The sequence below is a fragment of the Helianthus annuus genome, chromosome 13, assembly GCF_002127325.2.
Source record: "Helianthus annuus cultivar XRQ/B chromosome 13, HanXRQr2.0-SUNRISE, whole genome shotgun sequence".
NCBI classification, from domain to species: Eukaryota; Viridiplantae; Streptophyta; class Magnoliopsida; order Asterales; family Asteraceae; genus Helianthus; species Helianthus annuus.
Window position 1 is genome coordinate 25809701 of NC_035445.2, and position 26750 is coordinate 25836450.

Sequence of the window (26750 nt, forward strand, 5' to 3'; positions counted from 1 at the left end):
TTGGGGGTGTGACAGTTTGGTATCAGAGCCACTGGTTATAGTGAATTTGGTTTTAAAAATGTTTTATAAAACCAGACTATAACTGAACTGGTACGACATACTGATACGACATGGACCATGACACTCAGCTCCAGGCAGCAAGGTTCGTCTCTTGTTTACTATTGCATAGCATAGTTAGTACATACTCATGATTAGTATCACACTCGAACGCACGCATGATATTACAATACGAATTACTATGCTATCTGTCTATACTACGTGTTTTTAAGAATAGAACTCTTCTTGGGTTTACATGCTCTATGTTGTGATATCGACGGTCGTACTGTATGAATTTGGGAAACCTTTTTAACATGAGTAGGGAGGAACTGAGATAAGCATGCAAATCAGGTTATTATTATGGGTGCACACATAATAACAACGTGAGGTGCATGTGAGTCCCAGTAAATCTCGACTAGTGTGAAAAAGGAATCCCGCGTTGTTAGTCAATGTTGTATTAGAACCTCGAAAACTGTGAATACTATAGCAATACTTGACATCCGCTTGAAATGGTCTGTTAATTCGTCCCTTCTTCCCATACTTGTAGAATCATGAACGGACGTGGTGGAGGTCGTCGTGGTGGACGTAGTGGAGGCCGCGGTGGTGGGCGTGGCGAAATCCATATGACCCAGGCTGAGCTACAAGAATTACTCAACACCCAGGTGGCTGCAGCCTTGGCAGCTTATCAGGCTGGTCAGCCGGCGCCACAAAACCAGCCTCACCCACCGGTCTGCACTTTTAAAACTTTCATGGATTGCAAGCCACAGACCTTCAGTGGCACTGAAGGGGCTGTAGGACTTATACGCTGGTTCGAAAAGGCGGAGTCAGTGTTTGCGATATGTAACTGCCCAGTTGGGGATAGAGTAAAGTTTGCAGCAGGCACGCTTGAGGATGGTGCCTTGACCTGGTGGAATGCCCAGGTCCAACTGCTAGGTATTGAGGCGGCGAACGCCACTACGTGGGATGATTTCAAAGAACTGATGAGAGAGGAATACTGTCCTCGAGACGAAATACAGAAGTTAGAGAATGAGTACTACGATCTAAAAATGGTGGGGTCTGAAATTGAGGCGTATGTGAAGCGGTCGTATGAGTTAGCTGATTTGTGTCCGACTTTGTCCCGACCCATGTCCCGAAGAATCGAGTTGTTTATTAAGGGGTTACCTCCACGGGTGAAGGGTTTAGTTACAGCGGCGAACCTCAATAACCTAACTCAGATTGTTAGATTAGCACATAAGATCGTTGACCAGGAGGTGGAGAGCGACTCATTGCCACCTCGTATTTCTAGCACTACCACAGCTGCCACTACTTCCACTGCATCTGCTGCTGATAGCAAACGTAAGTGGAACGATACGGACAAGGGGTCCAACTCTGCACAGCCTCAGAAGAAGACGGATACTGGCAGCACCCGCAGTTCCAGTCGGACAGCATCAGTGAATCAGAACTCGAGTAACAAATCAGGGCAGGGATCATATGCGGGGAAGCTACCCTTGTGCAGCAAGTGTAACTATCATCACAAGGGACAGTGTGCTCGGGTTTGTCATCGATGTAATCGACCAGGGCATATGGCTAGGGATTGTAGGGCCACTTTTCCAGCTCAGCAGCAGCCATCACAGCAGATGGGTAGGCAACAATCTCAACAAAATCAGGGTACTCAGAGAGGGTGTTATCTGTGTGGAGCCGAGGGGCACTTCAAGCGAGACTGCCCTCAGCTGAAGCAGAACACAGGGGGTAGTAATGGGAACAACAATGCGGGGAACAATGCGGGTAATGTCGCGCGTGGGCGCGGGTTTGTGTTGGGAGCTGGTGAAGCGCGGAACGACGGCAACGTGGTTACTGGTACGTTTTCAGTGAACGGTGTTATTGCTTCTATTTTATTTGATTCTGGTGCCGACTGGAGCTACGTGTCTCTAGAATTTAGTTCTCAGTTAGGGTTAAGTCCTACACTTCTCGTAATGAAACACATAGTAGAAATCGCAAATGGTAAAACAATCGAAGCTACACATGTTCTATTTGGGTGTAAAATCGATCTTCTGGGTCAAGTATTCGACATTGACTTAATACCTATTACTCTTGGAAGCTTCGACGTGATCGTTGGAATGGACTGGTTGTCCAAGTATCAAGCGGAGATTCTCTGTAAGGAGAAGATCATACGTGTTCCCCTTCCTAGTGGGGAATTTTTATCAGTTCAGGGTCATCGCAGTGGGACCCCAGTTAGTATTGTTTCGGCAATGAAGGCTCAGAAGTATTTGCGTAAGGGCTATCCTGCCATTTTAGCTCTTGTCACTGATTCACCGCCTGACGAAAGGAAGATTGAGGATCTTCCAGTTGTTCGTGAATATCCTGACGTATTCCCTGAGGAACTCCCTGGTTTACCTCCACATCGTCAGGTAGAATTCCAGATCGACCTCGCCCCAGCGGCAGCCCCGGTTGCTCGTGCTCCTTATCGTCTTGCACCAGGAGAACTGCAGGAACTATCAAACCAACTCCAAGAGCTGTTGGATAGGGGTTTCATCCGACCTAGCTCCTCCCCCTGGGGAGCTCCAGTCTTATTTGTAAAGAAGAAGGATGGGTCCTTACGAATGTGTATAGATTATCGCGAGCTCAACAAGATGACAATCAAAAACCGTTATCCTTTACCTCGTATCGACGACTTGTTTGACCAGCTGCAAGGGTCAAGTTTTTACTCCAAGATCGACTTAAGGTCGGGTTACCATCAAGTGCGAGTCAGGGAAGAAGACGTTCCCAAAACCGCGTTTCGGACGCGATACGGTCACTATGAGTTCTTGGTTATGCCATTCGGGTTAACCAACGCACCAGCGGTCTTCATGGACCTCATGAACCGCGTGTGCAAGCCATACCTTGATGACTTCGTTATCGTTTTTATTGACGACATCCTAATTTACTCCAAGAATAAGAAGGATCATGAGCGACATCTGCGCCTCATCTTAGAACTCCTGAGGAGGGAGCAACTGTACGCAAAATTTTCGAAGTGCGATTTTTGGATACGGGAGGTACATTTTCTGGGGCATATAGTTAACGAGATGGGCATACATGTGGATCCTGCCAAGATTGACGCCATTAGAAATTGGGCAGCACCGAGGAACCCTTCGGAGGTGCGACAATTTCTCGGTCTAGCAGGGTATTATCGTCGTTTCATACAGCACTTCTCAAAGATTGCACAACCACTCACCTCGTTAACACAGAAGAAAGTAGTTTACTCCTGGGGGACGAAGCAGGAGGATGCTTTCCAGCTTTTGAAACAAAGGTTATGCAGCGCGCCAATCTTACCTTTACCAGATGGCACTGAGGATTTTGTAGTTTATTGTGATGCTTCGATTCAGGGTCTCGGTTGCGTGTTGATGCAACGCGAGAAGGTGATAGCTTACGCTTCTCGACAGTTGAAGGTTCACGAGAAGAACTATACGACACATGACTTGGAGTTAGGAGCAGTGGTGTTTGCGCTGAAGATTTGGAGGCACTATTTATACGGTACGAAGTGCGTTATCTATACCGACCACAAGAGCCTTCAGCATATCTTTGACCAAAAAGAATTGAATATGCGTCAGCGTCGTTGGGTGGAGTTGTTCAATGATTACGAGTGTGCCATCAAATACCACCCAGGTAAAGCTAACGTTGTGGCGGACGCACTTAGCCGCAATGAAACGAAGCCTAAACGCGTTCGCGCATTACAGCTCACTATCCATTCCAGCCTTCCTGATAAGATTCGTACGGCCCAGACTGAGGCATTGAAGGAAGAGAACATTAAAGCTGAGGGTTTACGCGGTATGGAAAAACAGCTTGAGCAGAGATCTGATGGCATCTACTACATCATGGGAAGAGTATGGGTTCCTCTGTTTGGTGATCTTAGAGAACTTGTGACGGATGAAGCACACAAGTCACGATATTCTATTCACCCGGGATCGGACAAGATGTATCACGATCTTAAGGTTATGTATTGGTGGCCGAATATGAAAGCCCTCATCGCCACGTACGTGAGCAAATGCTTAACTTGTGCAAGAGTTAAAGCGGAACATCAGAAGCCTTCGGGTCTACTGCAGCAGCCAGAAATACCCAAATGGAAGTGGGAACAGATCGCTATGGATTTCGTTACTGGATTACCGAGGACTCAGGCTGGAAACGATACTATATGGGTGATTGTTGATCGACTCACGAAATCGGCACATTTTCTAGCAATCAAGGAAACAGATAAGTTTTCGCAGCTTGCAGCAGTGTATCTTAAGGAGGTAGTTGCTCGGCACGGAGTGCCAACTTCTATCATCTCAGATCGAGATCCGCGTTTTACTTCTGAATTATGGCAGTCTATGCACAAATTGTTCGGTTCGAAACTTGATATGAGCACCGCTTACCACCCACAGACGGATGGTCAGAGTGAGCGCACTATTCAGACACTTGAAGACATGCTGCGGGCATGTGTGATCGATTTTGGGAAGGGATGGGAAAGACACTTGCCGTTAATAGAGTTCTCCTACAACAACAGCTACCACACAAGTATTCAGGCAGCTCCGTTCGAAGCATTGTATGGACGGAAATGTCGTTCCCCTCTCTGTTGGGCAGAAGTAGGTGACAGTCAACTCACAGGTCCTGAACTCATTCTGGAAACTTCACAAAATATAGCTCGGATAAGGGATCGTATGGCAGCAGCGCGTGATCGCCAGAAAAGTTATGCTAACAAGCGTAGAAAGCCTTTGGAGTTCGAAGTTAATGATCGGGTTATGTTGAAAGTTTCACCGTGGAAGGGCGTTATACGCTTCGGGAAGCGTGGCAAGCTTAATCCACGTTACATTGGGCCATTCAAAATTATTGAGCGGATCGGTAAAGTCGCTTACAGACTCGAGTTACCTGCGGAATTAGGCAATGTTCACGATGTGTTTCACGTTTCTCAACTAAAGAAGTGTCTGGTTGATGAGACACTAGTTGTGCCATTTCAAGAGCTCAAGTTGGATGACAAGCTGCAGTTTGTTGAAGAGCCTATTGAAATCATGGACCGTGAGGTCAAGGTGCGTAAGCACAGTCGTATTCCCATCGTTAGGGTTCGTTGGAACTCAAGACGTGGACCGGAGTTCACGTGGGAGCGCGAGGATCAGATGAAATTAAAGTACCCTCATCTCTTTCCCAAAGACAAAGCGGAGTCAAGCAAAACTGGTGAATCTCGGGGCGAGATTCCCTTTCAAGTTGGGGATGATGTCACACCTGAGCAAAATCCGCAACAATCTTGAATTTCTCACCTCATTCTCTCGTGTTTACGTGTCAAATTTCGGGACGAAATTTCTTTCAAGTTGGGGATGATGTGACAACCCAAGCATTCAAGGTCAGTGTCTCGTAATTACGTGATTCCGTTTCTTATCATTTCTCCTTCCATAATTCTTGTGACGATAAAAATTAGTAAAGCATGTGATTGTAATGAAGATGTTAAATGTATAGCGTCTGAGTATATGTACTTGTGCTCGTCTGATTAGCAAACCCTAGACATAAGAGATTGGACCGGCCCAAGCATGACATGTAACATCAGCTAGTAACCGGCCCAAATATTGTTTCACTTTATGGCTGGTCCCGACCCGACCCAAGTTATTGTTTTGATTTGCAAGATCAACCGGCCCAGCTATGGTCTTAGTTAACATGTAAGGTGGCCCAAATTACTAATTACTTGGCTAACATAGGTGGCCCAATTCTTTATTTATTTAACCCCATGAATACGTGAACAAATAGGATCACAAAACAAACAAACCCTATTTCCTTTCCTCCCTAAGTGCTCGACGGCAGTAGTCAAGGAACCCCCCCCCCCTCTCGTGACATCATCCTAGTGGAGCAGATTACTGGTTAGTGAATTCCTTGGTTTGATTTGTTTTGATAATTATGTTTGTGTGTGTATGTGACCTTGACCGCATGAATATGATATTGATAGTATTACAAGTTATTGATGGTGCTTTTGATAATGATCATGCTATGAAAATATTATGCGAATTAAAGTATGTATGTTAGTTAGGGGGCATGTGATAGAAGATTTAACATGATGATGAATTATTCAATGTATGTGTGTATGTGTGATGTAACGAATAATCCTGGTGCAATCAGTGTAGTATTAGGAGTATTGTTTGGTCCAATGAATAATATGTTGGTTGATTGCTTATAATGATGACCGAGAACATGCTTGTTGATTTCTATTAGGACCTGTCATTATTTCAGCTATTATGGGTGGTAAAATTAATGCGATAAGATGAGGCTTTTGATGTCCAGATTAAGTTAAAATATGTGATTCCAATGAATATTAGTTTTGATAAATGCTAGTGCTAGGGACTGCTTTGACTGTTGTGAAGAGGTTGACATTATATATGTTGAAAGTATGTGCATATATATCGAGTGAAAGGGGACAGCACATGTTGCATTTAATGGCTGTCAGTTGGTCCGCACATGATGACCAAGCACAACCATATTCATTTATAAAAAAAAAGGGGGCTTTGACTTAATTTGGGTTACTGATTAAAGCTGGGCCAGCGACTTTGGGCCGAACAAACTGCCATATTGGCAGCCGCATGTGAGGTGAATATGTCGGACCATAAGTGTTTTAGATTTTCAAAAGATGTACCCATATGTGCCTTATTTTGGAACCGTATATGTGAGACAGTGAGACTTATTATGGTACTTTGATGTTAAAGGATTGTGGGCGGTGGGTTGAATGCTTTGAAATGGGTCACATTTTTAGACTTAATAAATAGTTAATAAGATTTATGGATCCGGTAAATGAACTAACTAGGCCAAGTGATGGGTTAATAATGGGAATTAAATGTTTGTACATGCAACAAGATGTAGGGATGCTACAGTTAAATGTGCTTCATGAATGCCTATTGCTTGTTGTGTGACGATATGCGTACATACTTTGTGTGAACGATTTGTGATGAAATACGGGTAGACGTAAATACTGAACGGTTTGTTACTGGTAAACCATGATAGGACGTACTTAATCAACCATTAAACAAAGACATAATCTACCGAGCAATCAAAGGTGAGTTCACTACATTCGAGCATGCGTCCCAGTGGTTGGGGACAGTCAGTGGGTATCCCATGGGGGGGAATGAGACTTTGGGTAAAAAGTAGTATATTGGTTAATATTCTCACCTATCATCTTTTGTAAGTCCCTCATCGGGTATTAGTTAGTAGCGCTACTTAGGTTTGGCACCCTCACACCGCTCCTGTAGAGGACGGAGGTGAACTAATGACCCAGTCTGGCCCAGTACTAGATAGGAGTACGTGGGAAGGGCAGTCGTGTATTTCAGGAGCCGTCATTGTTCGGAATTGAGATATTAACAGTATTACTTGCATTGGTTATTGAACTGTTTTACATACAATTGGTAACAAACATTTTCTAAAACTGTGAACTCGCCAGCTTTAGCTTTGTCTGATACACTTGTTACATGCTCGCAGGACATTAGGTGATTGGAACAGGAGCTTGTTGGCTGGAGAGCAGGAGTGGTCATGGTCATGCTGAGGACTACTTATCATACACTTATTTATTTGATCGTTTAGTATTTACTTTATGAATTATTTACGCTTCCGCTGAACATATGGTTTTTGGATAACTTATGCTGGGATTTTTCTACTATTAAATTATGGAACTTTATTTCAAACTTGTGATTCAATGTAATTGGTGGCTCATTGCTAGTTGTCACACGCCTAACAGGGACACTCCCTAGGTGGTTATTTGGGGGTGTGACAACTTGGTTAAGAATAATGAAATCTTCACATTTTTATTAGGACCTTAAAGACACCATTTTCATTATATTTTCTAATCAAAATCTCCTTTTTAAACCACTTTGTTTACTAAACTTTTAGGATGATCATAATAAGAATCATGGTGGTTATTCTTTATAAAAGTCACTTATGTGTAATAAATCATTTTTTTTTAAGTTGTATTAAAGTTCATGGAACAAGAGGTTGATGATCTTGTTTAGATTTAAACATTACCAGGTTTAAATCATCATTTATATTATTAATCATAAAAAGATCACCCACTTAAAACAACTTACTTTAACATAATCAACATAAATTATGCTAACTAGCTATCACAATCTAATAAATCAATACATAATATAGTTATATTTAGTATTTATTAGCTTTGGGGTTAGGGTTTTTAGGGTGATTTTTATTAATCTTTTTGATGATCAACTTGTACTTCCATAATCTACTAGTAATAAGGAGCTTAAAAACAAAGGTTTGAAAGCTTACAATATTGCACAAGCTAAACAAGAAGATTAGAAGGAGATTAAGCCTCCAAGAAAGCTCCTAAAGTGGCTCCATGCATGCTCCTTCCTTGAATGATCTTATAATGGGTTTATTAGGCTTATATAAGTGATTTTAGTGAATGAAAAAGGATGGTAAAAGGGGGTGTTGGCTGCCGATTTTGGAAGTGAAAATGGAGAAGGTTTGTTGTGATTTTTTTTTTTTTTTTTTGTAAAAGATAAGTATGAAACATGGTGATGATCTATGATAAAGTGTAGTAATAAATTTCAACAACTTCACAACACCATACTCCTAATCTTCCATTTTTCAAACAAGAATCAAGGGGTGGGGCCCCCATGATTTTTGTAAATAATGAGGGGGGGGGTAAGTGTAACATTTTTTTATAAAAAAATGTTAAAAAGTAGATATTTTGGTCATTAATTAAGGTAGGGTGATTATGGGTTTAATTACACCATTAGATGGTAATTAGGGATTTGGAACCAATATTATTATTAACTAGTTCACTAGACTAGTTAAAATAGTGTTTAACTAGTTTAAACGGTTCCCGGTTAAGCGCCGGTTCACTTACGATGCTTTTATGTCGTACCGATAAACATTTCCGTGAGTGGTCAAACCGCATCCGAAAGATGTATGGAGTGATTCCGAGTTCCAAATTTTGCTTAACTAGTTCGCCATATTCTTCGTTTGCTTGTTTCGTGACGAAAATAGCGGTCACTAGTTCGCCGGATCGATAACGAACTAGTTTACCACATAGCGGTGTAATATAGAAAGCTTATGGTTTTGAACATCCCGTTGATGTCCTTAAAATGTCTTAGTATGTTTTTCATCAATTGACATGATTCCGAGGTCCCGAAAATGCTTTGTTATAGGTTCGGACAAGTTAAAAGTGCTATATTTCTAGCCGAAATAGACATTTTTGAGATTAGGGCGTTATACCGGAAAGTCTTGTTTCTTTGCAAGGTGTGTTTTCATAATAATGTTTTCTTATATAAATGGACTCAGTTATGTTATTCGAGTGTCGTTTTTCAGTGTTTCGGTCTGATTTCACGGTTTGCTGGCATGAATAGTGTAACCGTGAATAGTGCACGCAACACTTTCTACCACCACTTTTAGGACATTGTTTGTTTGGTTTCGCATTACGACGAAAACCAACATACGTTTTAGCTTTGTTTTCTTGTCCTAACACTGTTATCCAGTATACGACACAGTTACGTAATTAAATTACGCTAAATGCATGAGATTATGTAAATAAAATTGTGATTAGTTTGTAGGGAATTGCCGGTTTATTGCCATTTGTCACACTAAGCCCTCATTTCAATTGGTCAGCTGGCACATTTTGTGGTGGTACTCTATATTTCACTGTTTGCGAATGTTGGGTTGGAGGTACGAATGTGGTGATTTGTTTTGATGTTAATTCGGAGCAGTTCAAGGAGATAAGCTTTCCACCAGTTCCTTCTACAGGAATGGTTCAAGGTGTTTTAGTGAATGTAAAAAATGAGCTTCACATGTTTGCTAGCACTGGCATGTTTGAGATGACAATTGACCTATGGACGCTACAAGGGGATTACTGGATTAAGGTCTTATCATGTCCTCCGATCCCCCCGATATCATTGTCATTGTGGTGCGATATAACACATTATGTGACAAATGGTAATTGGTTTGTGATGACTAAATTAGGGAAGTTGTTTACAATAGAAATGGATATGAAGCCCTTCGAATGTTTTTATCCCGTTACTTGGTTTCGAGGTTTTAAGGGTGCGGTGTTTGTGGAGACCATTGTTTCACCAAGTATTTAGTTTGGCTTTCACTTAATGTTATCATTATGTATGTCAATATTTTAAGGATTTGTGTTTTTTTTTCTCTAAGTCATGATATTCGGCTTAAGTCATGTATTTTAATGTTATCATTATGTATTTCAATGTTATCATTCAGTTTGTTTTTCTCTAAGTCATGTGTTTGAATGTTGTAATGATTTGAGAATTTCATCATCTATGATAATTCTCTTTTATTTAATTTGCAAGGTATTTGTCCCTTTGTCAATTTACATTGACTAATGGACAACCAAACCATCGCAATCATGCTTCTAGCTCGAGCGGATCTACTAAAGCTGAAAAACGAAAAGAGTATCACAAAAGATACTATGCTGCACGCAAAGAAAATAACAAAGTATCTAAATTTGGGAGTGGTGATGCCTCCCAAAGTGCTTCATCAATATCTTTAATGAGTAATAGGTCAACAGAAAGGACGTCGTTAAGAAGTTTACAAACTAATATTACTCAATTTACACAAACAACAAATGAGAACGCCTCAAGTGTTTCTACTATAAAACGCAAGGAGTACAATAAAGGATGTTCTAATACACGAAACGATAATGGAATGCGTATTTCAAATGGCAGTCAAGTCAACCAAACCCCGATAGATGATGTTACGCCGACAACCACATTCCCATCTGTAATTGACGTAGCTAGGCATAGAACATCACGAGGTTTGTATTTATTTAACAATGATTTCTTTTTTTTCGAACTCGACATCTTTTACAACCTTCATTACTTAATACACCAATTTTTTAGGTATTTGAATTCATCCGCGTACTTTATTACCCCAATTTGCTGAAGTAATTGATCAACCTTCCTTCCAAGATGGGAGCGTGCAAGTTGATCCTTATAATTTTGTTTACAATGGTGTACCTGGAGAGCATCGTGTTTTAAAGGAACGAGGTGCATGTCCTAATTGTGGAGCAAAACGATTTCAGTATGAATTTGATACCTTTTGTTGTATGAGTGGGAAAACTGTGTTAGCAAACTTAGAAATTCCAGAGGAATTGTACCGACTTTTCACGTCTCAAGATGAAATTGGAGATATGTTTAGGCAAAACATCCTTGCTTATAACACCAATTTTTCTTTTGCCTCAATGGGTGTGACATTGGATGATACATTGAACAATATGAGAGACGACGTATATACTTTTCGTGCACATAAAGGAATATATCACAAAATCGACCAATTAGTTCCGAGGGATGGGACCCCTAGGTACTTGCAGTTGTATTTTTACGATCCTGATACTGAGTTAGATCACAGACTCCGATGGCCAAATCTTGATCGGCGTATTACTCAGATTTTAACACGTGTTCTTTCTACAAACCCATATGTCGATACATTTAGAAGACTTGCGGAACTAGGACCTCTGGACAACTATAGAGTCACTTTGAATACTTCGGTTGAACTTGACCAAAGGGTGTACAACCGACCAACGACATCGGAGGTATATATAATATTATATTAATTGCAATTATTTAATTGTATTGCTTATTTTACTTACTTATAGTTCACAATTATATAGGTTGCTGGTATTTGGGTTGAAGGTAATGACAATATCACTTCATATAAACGAAGTATTGTTGTGTACGGTAGGTCTGAATATAGTCAAACTATTCAGCCGTACTTCAGCTGTTACGATCCATTGTCGTATCCTCTATTTTTCCTAATGGTGAGTCGGGTTGGCATGGTAACATACCACGTCACGGAGTATCAATCAATGAGGTTCGCAACAATGACAACATCGAAGGAGAAATGGAAGGTACCAACAATTTGTTATCCTTTTTTAAGTGAAGATCATAAAAATAGCGTAATGCGTTTTATTTTTATTAACTGTTTGTTTTTAATACATCTTCATCGTTCAGAGGCAAACACACGAAGTGGTAGAACAACCATGGCTATGCGAGAGTACTACTGTTACAAGTTCCAGATTCGATCTACCGATAATGTGCTTTTGTTCGGTGGTAGGCTGCTACAGCAGTTTGTGGTTGATGTTTACATCAAAATTGAGACGTCACGCTTAGAATTTTGTGAGAGAAACCAAGCTAAGATTCGGGCCGAATTGTACCAAGGTATTGTGGATTGCGTCAATACTGGTGAGGTTCATGCAAACAGAGTCGGGAAAAGAATTGTGTTGCCTGCATCTTTCATCGGGGGGCCTCGCGACATGCGACGTCGGTTTCTAGACGCGATGACGTTAGTTCAAGATGACGGCAAGCCTGATGTATTCCTTACAATGAGATGTAATCCTAAGTGGCCTGAGATATGTGATAACTTACATGTTGGTCAAACTGCTACAGATCGTCCAGACCTTGTTTCAAGAGTGTTCCGGGCTAAATTAGAAGATCTTAAGGATCAACTCTTCAAGAAACATGTCCTCGAGGAAGTTAAGGCATACGTCTATGTCATTGAATTTCAAAAGCGGGGTTTGCCGCACGCACATTTTCTCCTAATCATGTACCCGCAACACAAGATCAATAACGCGGACCATTATGATAAGGTTGTGTGTGCTGAAATTCCTAACAAACTAACACATCCCAGATTGCATGAGATGGTTGTCAAGCACATGATTCACGGTCCTTGTGGCAATTTACGATCAAGCAGTCCTTGTATGCAGGGTGATCCTAAAATTTGTCGTTTTCACTATCCTAGACAATTTAACAAACAGACGACACAAGGAGAAGATTCGTATCCGTTGTATCGAAGGAGAGACACCGGGATAGAAGTGGACCTACGAGGACAAACACTTGATAATAGATGGGTGGTCCCATATAACCCAAGGCTTTTGATGATGTTTAACTGCCACATGAATGTTGAAGTTTGCTCAAGTATAAAATCTGTGAAATATCTTTTCAAATATGTTTATAAAGGACATGAGAAACAGGTTATTCAAGTCGATCAAAGTGAGCCAGGGGTTGTTATTAATGAGATAAAAAGATTTCAAGATGCACGCTACATATCGCCCCCAGAGGCTATGTGGCGCATTTTTTCCTTCTCTCTTTCTCAAATCTTTCCTGCTGTTCTAGCCTTACAACTTCATCTCCCAAATAATCAGATGGTTAGATTTAGAGATGATGAGTTGATGCCTAATATTGTTGATAGGGAAAGGGATAAGAGAACCATGCTAACAGCATTTTTTGAGATAAATAGAAACGATGAAACAGCAAGGGTACATTTGTATAAAGATTTTCCAAAACACTTTACGTGGAATGGAAGCACACGCCGTTGGAGTCGTCGTTTCGGTAAAAAACAAAGAGGTTGTATCGTTTCCGCTAATCCAGCCAAAGGAGAAAGGTACTACTTACGCCTACTTTTGTCAAATGTCAGAGGGCCTACTTCTTTTGAACATCTTTGCATAGTTAATGGTCAACAGTGTGCGACATTTCGGAAAGCAGCTCTTGAGTTAGGCTTAATAGAAGACGATGAATATCTATCACAATGTCTTGAAGAAGCCTCTACGTTTCAGTTTCCCAATGCTCTTAGAAGGTTATTTGCGACCATAATGATTTTTTGCCAACCTGGAGATATTCGAAAGTTATGGAATGACCACTTTGATTCATTGTCTGAAGATCATCGGTTACACTGTCAAAGTATAGAACGAGTTCAAAATATGGTTCTTACCGAAATTAGTGTCTTGGTACAATCCATGGGTAAAAATTTCAATGAGTTCGACCTTCCTAAGATAACAGACGATGTTAACTTACAAGATGCAGGTTATCGTGAGTTACAAGAAGAGTATGGGATTGTTTTGGAACCTGAACACTTGAGTGCCAAAGATTCACTTAATTCGGACCAAAAAAACATGTTTGATGAGATCATGATGCATGTTGATAATGATCTTCCAGGCGTGTTCTTTATTGATGGTCCAGGTGGAACTGGAAAAACATTTTTGTACATTGCCTTGCTAACTGAAATTCGGTCACGTGGTCTTATTGCCCTCGCAACAGCTTCATCAGGTGCAGCGGCTAATAATATGCCAGGAGGTAGAACGGCTCACTCGAGATTCAAGATTCCTCTTAATCTTGAAAATAATTCAATGTGCAATATCAAAAAACAGAGTGGGGCCACTAAACTGATTCGGTCTGCCAAAATAATCATATGGGATGAAGCGTCGATGGCTAAACGACAGGCGATAGAGGCAGTCGATCGTACATTCCAAGACATTATAGGTGTTAGTCTCCCATTTGGTGGAAAGATAATGGTTATGGGAGGTGACTTCAGACAAGTGTTGCCGGTTATTAAATGTGGCACTCGAGCACAGATTGTAGACTCCAGCGTACGAATGTCACCTCTTTGGTCTTTGACTAAGAAGATGCGGTTGACCATAAATATGAGAGCGCTAAAAGATCCATGGTTTTCTAAATTTCTTTTAAGAGTCGGCGATGGAACTGAAGAACCAATCGAAGGAAACTATATCCGCATACCCGATGACATGACAATTCAGTGCAACAACAGAGAAAACGCTATAAAAGAATTGATCCATGCCATCTTTCCATCAATTGAAGATAATGTATATTCTTCAGATTATATAATCTCTAGAGCAATATTGTCCACTAAAAATGATAGTGTTGACGAGATTAATAATCAAATGATTGAAATTTTTCAAGGGGAGGAAAAAGTTTATTACAGTTTTGATGAAGCTGAAGACGATCAGCGCAACTTCTATCCGGTCGAGTTTTTAAACTCGCTAAATGTTAGTGGTTTGCCGCCTCATAAGCTTCGTTTAAAAATTGGATGCCCAATAATATTGTTACGTAATATCGATCCATCACATGGCCTGTGTAATGGCACGCGATTGATATGTAAGGGTTTCATGCGAAATGTTATTGATGCGGAAATTGCAGTCGGTCAACATGCCGGCAAAAGAGTTTTTTTTGCCAAGAATCCCTCTAACCCTTTCTGAAGATGACATGTTCCCATTCAAGCTGAAAAGAAAACAATTTCCAATTCGACTTAGCTTTTCCATGACGATTAATAAAGCTCAAGGTCAAACAATTCCGAACGTTGGTATTTATCTTCCGGATTCTGTATTTTCACATGGACAACTTTATGCCGCGTTATCAAGAGGGATTTCAAGACAAAGTACGAAGGTGTTGGTACATCTGGCCAAAGAATTCAAACAAAGCGGAGTTTACACATCAAATGTTGTCTACCAGGAAGTGTTGCGTGATTAATTAGTCGCATCCGAATAAAAAAGAAGGTAAGTTAGTAGATTTTGTGCCTTATTTGCTTCCAGAAATTACCTTTTAATTACTATTTTAAACCACCTGTAGGCGTCTAACATTTTTTTATGTGTCGAAATCTGGTACAGTAGAGGAGAAGGTACAAGAAAGTCATAAGCGAACGGATGTATTGGTAAAACAGGAAGAGATACAAGACTCCCCGCATGGTGTTTTTATTGTTTTGTCCAGCTACTTGACTGTTTTGAACTCTTCTTGTTTTTAATTACATCTACTTCCTTGTTTTGTACTATTCTTGTAGAAGATCACCAAATAATCGACAAACTAACAGAAAAACCAGTGCCATTGTATCACGAATAAGAAAACTAACTTAAGTACTATACAATATTTCATGAGACGACGGATAAACTAACGGTAAACAATTATACTATTGTAAATTTCCACTCCCGCCGCATCGCGCGGGTAAGTGACTAGTATATATATATATATATATATATATATATATATATATATATATATATAGAGTAAGGTTAACATACAAAAAGCCTTATCATACATCACGTAGGAGACAATGGTAACCGTTGGATCAGGGGTATAATCACGCATGGGACCACAAAATCACGCATGGGACCACATGGGACCACATAATCACGCATGGGACTATAATCACGCACGTTCTATGATAATAACGCATGTTATATTTTTTGTCATGTATGTTAATGTAGGTTAAGCCCTGAAGTACATTATACTTTCTCTCTCTCTATATATATATATATATATATATATATATATATATATATATATATATATAGGTAGAGGATCCTGTAAAAAGGCTTAAAGTGTGAGAAGGGTAAGAAAGAATCTCAGCCATTAGATCTTTTGATCTAATGGTTGAGATCAATAGGGACCAAATTGTAAAATATTTTCATTAATTTGGACTCATTTAAAATATCTAGGGGCAATCTAGTCTTTTAAACCCACTAGAAATTAGGTAATGCATATGTAACTCCCCCCGTCTTTTTTAAACGTCAATAACTTTTTGTACGTAACTTTTTTTTTTAAAAAATTACACTATAATAACGAGCGTTTTTTTTATCTTTAATATGAGTACCATATTGCTATACTTATATAGAGAAAAAAATATGTTTCGATCAGATGTTTAGTCAATGAATGGTCTTATATACATGCTGAATGGTGTTATATACTTACTGAATGGTGTTATATACTTACTGAATGGTGTTATATACTTGCTGAATGCTGAGTTGTGTTATATACTTGCTGAATGGTGTTATATACTTGCTGAATGGTGTTATATACTTCCTATAATTAAGGTGACGGTTATGTGAAGTTTTTAATTAATTGAATTAATGATAAAATTACTTGTTTACCCTTTTCAATTAATTTAGATCTAATGGCTGAGATTATTTCTTACCTTTCTCACACTTTTGGTCTTCTTTACAATAACCTTACCCTATATACATACACACATTTATATATATATATATATATATATATATATATATAGGGAGCCGCTAAAATAGAAACCATCCCCAGTTGTAAGAACCGTGAGAACCACTCTCAACCAATCACAGTAAAGGGTATTTTGGTCATTTCCTTCAAAATGTCTAATCTTCATCTCTCTTTTCATTTATTGTAGCAGACTTTTATATATCTCTCATCTCTCCTCTCACTTCTCTCATCTCTCATCTCACCATCATCTCTCACCTCTTTCTATCCCACCATCATCTCTCACCTCTTTCTATCTCTCTTAAAATCCCCTGCACATTCAAATCTAGATCTAGTTCATCTTTCTCTCTCATTTTCTCTATTCCTTCATCTAGAACCAAAAAAAAAAAAAACACAGTCCACACCCCCCTAAACCTCCCAGCTGCGGCTCTCTCTCCGGTGAAACTGTTTCGGCACTGGTAACCAGCCGACAACACCCCCCTAAACCTCCCTTATTCACCCCCATGCAACACCCTCATCGCACAAATTTGAACCGATCACGAAGAGAGAGAGAGAGAGAGAGAGAGAGATCAGGAGCGAGAAGTGAGAGAGAGAGAGAGAGAGAAAGAGGGGAGTCAGAGAAGACGGTGGATGGCGGTAGCGCCGCCGCTCACGACGGCGGCGGTCCAGGTTGTTCCAACGAGTGTCAAGGTAACCCCCCTCTTGCTTCCTTTTTACCGTACTGAAGTCGGTGACGGTTGTTGTGCAGGTTCCCGGTGTCTGTGCATGTTTTCGGTTAGTCGGTGACGGTGGTTCATTATCGTGGTAACTGAAAAGGACTACTTGTTTTATCTTCATGTTTTGTCAACTGAAGAAAAAAATTTGGGACATTTTGAAGAAAAAAATCAACTTAAAAAGGAACTGATATGGGTTGATAAATTGAGATATTTTTAATTTAGGTAGTGGTGGTGTTCGTATGGTGCTGCTTTTTGGGTTATAAAGGAGGGTTGGTTGTTAAACAGAATTCATGGGGTTTCATACCCACTTTGGGGTTATTCTTTTGGTGGGTGTTCTTGAATTTTTGATTTTAAATCATGTATAATATTTTTGATTTTGAATCTGTGATGGGGTTTCATACCACTTGATTTTGAAGTGTGGTTTGTTGCAGATGGGGAATCAACTGTCTGTTGATATTGAGTTTTTGGACTGTGTTTTTTGGGTGGCGATGATGCAAAAAAAAAAAAAAAAAAAAACTAGATTTTTGATGACGATGGCGCGGCAACGATGGTGGAGGGTAGGTTTTGGAACCCGCAACCCCACTTTGCAGCCTTTTAATTATCGGAAAAAATCTGAGCCAAACCCCTTTTTTTTTCGAGATACACTTTTGTTTTGTTGTTGTTGGTTTTTTATATTCTTTTCCCCAGTCGATGACGATAAAAATCTATCCGAGACACATACCAACTTTGCGATTTATGGGTGAGTTCGTCTTGCGTAAACAAGTTTTTGTGTAAAAACGTTTTTTGAGAAAAAAAGTTCATAAAACTTAAAAACGTAAAACGTAAAAACTTTAATGGTACACGTAAAACGTAAAAAGTTTTACATAAAATGTAAAATTTAAAAACATAAAAAGTTTAACGTACGTAAAATGTTTTACGTAAAACGTAAAAAGTAAAACGCAAAACGTAAAAAGTTTAACGTAAAATGAAAAGTTTTTTTAACGTAAAACGTAAAAAGTTTAACGTAAAACGTAAAATTTTTTACGTAAAACGTAAAAAGTGTAAAAACGGCGCATTAAAAAACGTGTAAAAATCAGCGCGTAAAAACGGCGCGTAAAAAACGACGCGTTAAAAAACGACTCTTTAAAAAGCCCGGGGTAAAAACGGTGCGTAAAAAAACGACGCTTGAAAAAGCCCGGCGTGCAAAAAACCGACCCGCAAAAAAATTGTCTTTGTTAAAAAAATTGTCTTTGTTAAAAAAATCTGCATTTAAAAATGTTTTTAATAAAAAAATTCTTTTTAAAAAATAAAAAGTAATATAATAAAACAAAAAAGTAACAAGAAAATAATATAGACAAAAAGATAAAATAGAGTAATTTTACTAATCTACCATTTTGGATTAAAATATTAAAAACATAATAAGACAAAATCTATTTAATATTAATTTTAGTTACTTTCAATCTCATCCATCCATCTTCTTAATCTAAAGGTTAGAAAGTGGTTCTCTCGGTTCTTAAAACTGGAGGTGGTTTTCATTTTAGCGGTCCCATATCTAAAATAAAAACCACCTCTAGTTGTAAGAACCGCGAGAACCAGTTCCTAACCACTAGATCAACAAGATGGATGGATGAGATTAAAAGTAACTAAAATTAATATTAAATACATTTTTGTTTTTAATATTTTTATTACTTTTTTGTTTTATTATATTACTTTTTATTTTTTAAAAAGAATTTTTTTATTAAAAGAATTTTTAAACTCAAATTTTTTTAACAAGACAATTTTTTTTGCACGTCGGTTTTTGTACGCCGTTTTTACGCCCGGCTTTTCCACGCATCGTTTTTTAATGCGTCGTTTTTTCACACCGTTTTTTACGCTCGGCTTTTTCAAGCGTCGTTTTTTCAACGCGCCGTTTTTCGTCCCATTTTAACGCGATGTTTTTTACGTCTTGTTTTTTTCGCGGCGTTTTTATGCGCCGCATTCACGACCCTTGTTTAGGCGCCGTTTTATCACACGGTTTTTTACGTTTTACAATTTACATAGAAAAAGTTTTACGTTTTACGTTTTACGTTAAACTTTTTACATTTTACGTTAAACTTTTTACGTTTTACGCAAAATTTTTACGTTTTACAATTTACGTAAAACTTTTTACGTTTACGTTAAACTTTTTATGTTAAAATTTTTACGTTTTACGTTAAACTTTTTATGTTTTACGTTTTACGTTTAACTTTTTACTTTTTACGTTTTACGTTTTACTTTAAAAGTTTTTCGTTTTACATTAAACTTTTTATGTTAAACTTTTTACGTTTTACGTCGAACGTTTACGTTAAACTTTTTAAACTTTTTACATTTTACGTTTTACGTTAAACTTTTTACGTTTTACGATTTACGTAAAACTTTTTACGTTTTACGTTAAAATTTTTACGTTTTACGTTAAACTTTTAACGTTTTATGGTTTACATTAAACTTTTTACGTTTTACGTTAAAAAGTTTACGTTTTACGTTAAAAAGTTTACGTTTTACATTAAAAAGTTTACGGTGTGGCTCAGATTTTCCGTAAATCAAAAGGCTACAAAGTGGGGTTGCAGGTTCAAAAACCTACCCTCCATCATCGTTGCCGCGCCATCGTCATCAAAATCTAGGTTTTTTTTTTCATCATCGCCACCCAAATCCAACCGATCAAAACCCACATAGTCACTTATCAAAAAATCACCAGAACATCAAAAAATCAGCCGTAAACATCAAAATAACCAGCATCATCGAAAAATCACCAGAACATAAAAAATCAGCCGTAAACAGGACACAAGATCATAACCAAAAACATCAAAATCAATAGATCAAACCCCCACCATCAGATAAAACCCCCAAAACATACCGGAGGTCTGCCGGAGCTGAATCGTTCTCCCACACCCACACAATCAGAATCAAAGAAACACAAATCATAATTTGTTTTCAAAAGAGCTTACACAATCAGAATCAAGGAACACCATCATCGTCGTCAAAAAACCCACCACCGTCGCCATTAATCCTTACCGGCAAACCTTCACCACGGTCGTCGGAGAAAGGTGGGGGCCGCCTTCACAGGTGTGGGTGACCCACCACCACCGCCTTCATCGACCGTCACCGACACACTGCCGCAAAAAAACAACCACCGAGGGAGGAAGATGGATCTGAGAGATTTGAGGGTGGTTATGGGTGGCGGAGAAGGGTGGGCATGAGGGGACGTTTGGCATCACCGTCACCGGGGAAACGAGGGGGCGCCGCCGTCACAGGTGATAGGGGTGTGGGTGTGGGTGACCGGTCGGAGGTCCGCCGTCACCGGTGATCAGGAACCCAAGGGGTTTCGTAACCTCTTTCTTGATCTTTGAAACCATAATGGTGAAGGGATTTTAAGAGAGAATATCTTGGTTTCAAATCTTGATTTTAAGAGAGAGGTGAGAGCTTTTCTTTATTGCTGGTAAAAAAAGAGAGATGTGAGTGATGATGGTGGTTATGATTTGATATTTGGAGAGAGGTGAGAGATGATGGTATTAAAGACAGACAGAGAAAATAAATGGATTTGACATTTGGGGTAAAAGACCAAAATACCCTTTTAGTTGGCAAAGTTTGATTGCTGGAGAGTGGTTCTCACGGTTCTTACAACTGAGAGTGGTTTTTCTTTTAGCGGCTCCCTAAAATATCAAATCATAACATCCAAACTCTAACTGTCCATAAAAACTTCATATATATATATATATATATATATGTGTGTGTGTGTGTGTGTTTGTGGGAGTTGACTACAAAGTCCATTTTTCCTACAAGTATAAAAAGTTATAAAACACCATAATGTCAACCATAAAACACACTCAAAACCCACAAATAACAAAGTGAAGACTACTAAAACGCCATATTTATGAGTTTTGTGTTGTGTTTTGGATGATAAGGCTTTGATTATCGAATGAGTAACATTAGTGTGTTTTATGTATCATGTCGTGTTTTATATTCATAGTTCTACGATAGTATGTTTGAAGTTTTTATGGACAGTTAGAGTTTGGATATTGTGTTTTAATGATCTTCACTCTGTTATTTGTGGGTTTTAAGTGTGTTTTACCGTTGAAATTGTGGTGTTTTATGACTTTGTACACTTTGTAGGAAAAATAGACTTTGTAGCCGAACCCTTCCCATATATATATATGTGTGTGTGTGTGTGTGTCTATATATATATATATATATATATAGGGTTAAGTTCAAGAGTGAACACCCCCCTCATTTGTGAACTGTGTGAACTCATCTTGGCCCTTGATTTTAAAACGATAGGATTGTCACTAACTAATTAGATTTAATTCTTATTTAATTTCAAACCAATTTTAATTAAGAATTATCCTAATCAGTTACCATAATATTGTAACCAATACCTGCATTTTAGAAATTCAAATTAATGATTCATAAACAATATTACAACATTCTCTCTCTAAATCGAGAAGATCAGACTGCCCTTTTTTTGTTCCATTGTTTCCTTCTTCTTCAACAATTCAAGTTCCTTCAAAAGGCGATTTGATTTGTGGGATATTGCAGGTATCAATCAAAGTTTTAATTTTTTTCCTCAAAGTTTTATTATATCAGATCTAACAACCTGATATTGAAAACTGCTGTAGATCTAATTCTGTAGATCTATTCAACAATTTCGTCAATCTGATAGCCAATTTTATCTTTTTTATCACGAAACAACAACAACAAATCATCTCAGCTTCGTTCCCTTCTTCTTCTTTACGGCAATCCCAAGACAGTTTATTTGTTGTAAACCAACAAATCATGTTCTGCTTCCTTTAACACTTTAATCAGTTAGACATCATCTTCTCTTCGATGAACAACAACATCATTCAGCTGTGAATATGATATGCAGAATTTTAACTCGATGAAACAAACATCAAACAACGATACTGAATTGAAACTAATTGATATCCACTTCTTTTCTGTTTTTCGATGCAACAACAATAATAACTTGTCAATGATGTTCTTCGTTTTTCAAGCAAACAAACAACAATGAATAACTCGCAGCTTTGACGTAAAACTTATATGATACCAGAATTAAACGCTCAAAGAACTTTGATACAGGTCTGATGCCACGTACAAAATCATTCGAACAACGATTTGATGAATAACAGCTGTATCAACATTTGAATCAGCTGATTTTTTTTTCACAAACTGTTCAATATAGATCTGAAAATTCAGTCCAAATTTGTTCGTTATAACAGTTGAAATAGTTCGTACTAGTCCATAATAGAAGTATAATGTCTGAAATCACCAAACTTCGATCCAAAAGAAACTGATTCAATTCGAAAGTTCAATCGAAAAACATCGAAACAAACTAAATTTCAACCGAACATGATCAAATCAGTCTGAAACTGAAGTAAACTAGCAGGAAGTTCACAATATTATCGGGTAGGTATTAACGACTGACAAAATGAAGAACGTTCACATGTGCGGATATAAGTTATCAAAGGCGAAGTTGTTTGTTAAGTAAAATGACTAGTACAACATTTTCCTAAAAAAAGATGATATTAATAAAGTATTCTCACTGGTGGAGTGTTTTCCACTTTCACAAGATTCATTTGTTTGTGATGTAAAATTGAAGTACAAGCTTACAGCCACCCCGTTTTCAAACCATTTCTAAAAGCTATATTTAGAACAATATAGGAAACATAATATTAAAAAAATGAAGATACACAGAAATAAATTCATCATAAAGCCCACTCATGTAACATTTTTTTTATTTACATATGTACGTGAAACAGAGAAGAAAGGAATGGTTATTGGAGCACAAGGATCCGACCCGGCCCAGTTCACTACAATGGATTATTCACACGTGCAAAGAAGATGCCCTATCCTTAACAGCTCTTCTCCCAAATCCAGCAATTCTCCATGATTGTTTCTTTCTTTCTTTGTACAAACTTAAAAATATTTTTCATATTTAATTTTTTATTATACATCAGTACACTTGTGTATATTCATTGATACACCTGTGTATATTTATAAATACATTTGTGTATATACACATGTACAGCTGAATACATTGTACATTTAGTTCACAAAAATACATCCAAAACTAGAATAAAACTAAACCAACCAACCAACCAAACATCTAGTTTCCAATATAAAAAACAAAAACCAATCTAACCACGTAACCACATATGGTTAAAATAAAAAAAAAACATAGTCATAAACATATTATTGTCGACATGGAGCGTTTTAAATATTAAGCATATTCGCCACATTGTATGCAACCGCTTTAGCCATTACCTGATCGTGGAGCGTTTTAGCATGGGAGCACACAATCTTCACAACATACTCTCATTAAACCTACTCCGGACTCAGTTAGGAACACCATTTGCCTGCACATTATCCGTAAACTTAAATGACCGAACAGTCTTAATATCACTGATTTGTATTCCAGGTTGTACACATGTGTATCGACTGCGTATAAACATGTGTACACAGTGTACAACCCAGGTTGCAGATAAACGAAAACATACCCTGTGCATATGTGTACAATATAGTGTATTAGTAAATCATCATAACAATATACACATGTGTACATCGCATAAAAACATAGTAAAATCCACTATCTTGTTAAATCAACCCTATCCTTCAAAAAAATTAAGCACATAAAACGATAGAACCGCCAACCATCGCCTAAAAATAGAGCAACATCGCACAAAAACATAGCAAAATCCACTAATTTGTTAAATCAACACTATACTTAAAAAATAGGATGAGTATTGTGTACCTTTTGTGGTTGAAAAATCATATGAGTATTCCGGCGATCTGCTAGATCCGAAGATCCTCCTCTGTGTGATGGCGATTCCGGCGACTCTTAATGTGTACCTTGATGTCGGCGATTCCGGCTACTCTTAATCAGATGTCTATTCCGGTGGAACTAAGAGGGGTAGAGAATGTTTATTCCGGTGTCTATTCAGATGTCTATTCTGGCGATTCCGGCTACTCTTAATTAGATGTCTATTCCGCCGTCTCTTAATGTCGGCGACACTTTTATGTATCGATGCTGATGCTGGAAGGATTGAATCTCCGGTGGAATTAAGAGGGTAGAGAACATAGATACATTTTTTATTTAGGAGATTAATATGATCTCCTAAAACAGAAATATGCTATGATTAGGGAACAAAAATTACAATAATACCCCTTGTGCGAATTTTTTATTAATAAATATGCTTTAATATTTACAAAAATGTCATTACTCTTAGATCTCATCATCTACTAAATCAAAGGTCAAGATTTGTTCATTTTGTTCACAAATGAACCATTGTTTACTCTAGAATCCTACCATATATATATATATATATACATATATATATATATATAGGGTAAGGTTCATGCGAGAACCACCCTTATTGCGAGAACCGCGAGAACCAATGTGAACACAAAATAAAATCTAAAAAAAATCAAAAAAGCACTCAAAAATTTTTTTTTATTTTTTTTAATATTTTTTAACAAAAAATCGCTATATTTCGTTCCATAAAAAAAAAAAAAAAAAAAAGAACTTTTTTTTTCGAGTAACAGTTATCCATGCACATGTGCATATGTATCATTACTTCAACAAATTCGGTAATACATTATCAGGAATAGACAATTGCACTTTAATTTACAATACCATTAGTAATACACTACTTTTTACATTACCAATATTCAAAATGCACATGTGCATAATTAGGTATAACCATGATATAACGTGTTTTGGTACAAAAAGTTTGTGATTTTGAATGGAGAAGTAGACCCATATACATGTTTTTTGGTTAGTTATATCTAGTGGTTGATGGTTTGGTTATAGTTGTCAATTTTTTATGTAATATGTTGATTGGATGGTATAAATGGTGTTTACATACATGTAATAAAGTGAAAATATTGTTAATGGTATTGTATTATGGATGGTAGGAGGTAATGGTATTGTATTATGGATGGTAGGAGGTAATGGTAGTGTATTATGGATGGTATGATAGATGAAAGGGAAAGTGTATTCAAAGTGGTGTACCAAAACACCTTATTTCATGTTGATACATATAATGCACATGTGCATTTCTAATATTGGTAATGTAAAAAGTAGTGTATTACATATGGTAGTGTAAATGAAAGTGCAATTGTCTAATATATGTAATGAATTACGGAATTTGTCAAAGAAATGACAGAAATGCACATGTGCATGCTTGTGTATTATGGATGGAATGATAGATGAAAGAGAAAGTAGTGTACCAAAACACCTTATTTCCTGTTGATACATATAGATGCACATGTGCATTTGTAACATTGGTAATGTAAAAGATAGTGTATTACACGTAGTAGTGTAAATGAAAGTGCAATTGACTATTATTTGTAATGAATTACGGAATTTGACAAAGAAACGACACATATGCACATGTGCATGGATAACTGTTACTCGAAATTTTTTTTTTTTTGAAATTTTTTTTTATTTTTTTTATTAACAAAATATAGCGATTTTTTCAAAAAAAATAGTAAAAAAATAAAAAAAAATTTTTTGGGTGTTTTTTAGATTTTTTTAGGAATTACTGTTTGTGTTCACACTGGTTCTCGCGGTTCTCGCAATAAGGGGTGGTTCCTAACGGATCTTTGTCCTATATATATATATGTATATATGTATATATATATATATATAAAGGGTAGGGTTCTAGAGTGAATAACCTCCCATTTGTAAACCGCGTGAACTGATCTGGACCCTTCATTTTCATCATCTAGTGATTTTAAATGAATGACATGATGGTAATTATTTAGTTAGCTATGACCTTTTATTAGATGTATTAGGGTATTTGTGTGAATTCACATTTTGTTTTAACAATAACCGGAAACTGAATAGTTTCCAAATGTTTCTTGATTCCGTCAATCCCTATTATTTTGCAAATCAGTTTGATAAAACCCTATATTCAACTTTTATTCAAAAAGCAGAGCAACTTTATATCTAAAATACGACCGTCGAATTGAAGCGGTCGCTGGATCACTTTAACGATTTCGCGAGCAAAAGGTAACAAGACACCGACTGTAAGTGTTAATCTGATTCGTCAACTCAGTGTACATTGTGTATATTTTAGACTTTTTCTCATGTCTTCAAAAACTGAACTTAGGGTTTCAGTGTAGAGAATGTTTGTTTTGATTCAAATCGGAAGTTAGGGTTTCAGTAATATGTTCTACTTGTTAAATAATGAGGTTTTAGTCCGATTGTTTGTTTTAATCGGTCATTGTTGTGAATTTTTATTAGATTTTTTTGTATCGTATTGTTGTTTGGATTTTTTTATTAGAT

At 37.6% G+C, this 26750-nt stretch overlaps 1 protein-coding gene across 1 annotated transcript; it reads left to right on the plus strand.

Annotated features, from left to right (window-relative positions):
• The first annotated feature begins 12001 nt into the window (after positions 1-12001).
• On the plus strand, positions 12002-15010 carry LOC110900648. Its single transcript, XM_035982147.1, has one exon. The coding sequence runs from the start codon at positions 12002-12004 to the stop codon at positions 15008-15010; it is 3009 nt and encodes a 1002-aa protein (XP_035838040.1).
• Positions 15011-26750: the final 11740 nt, after the last annotated feature.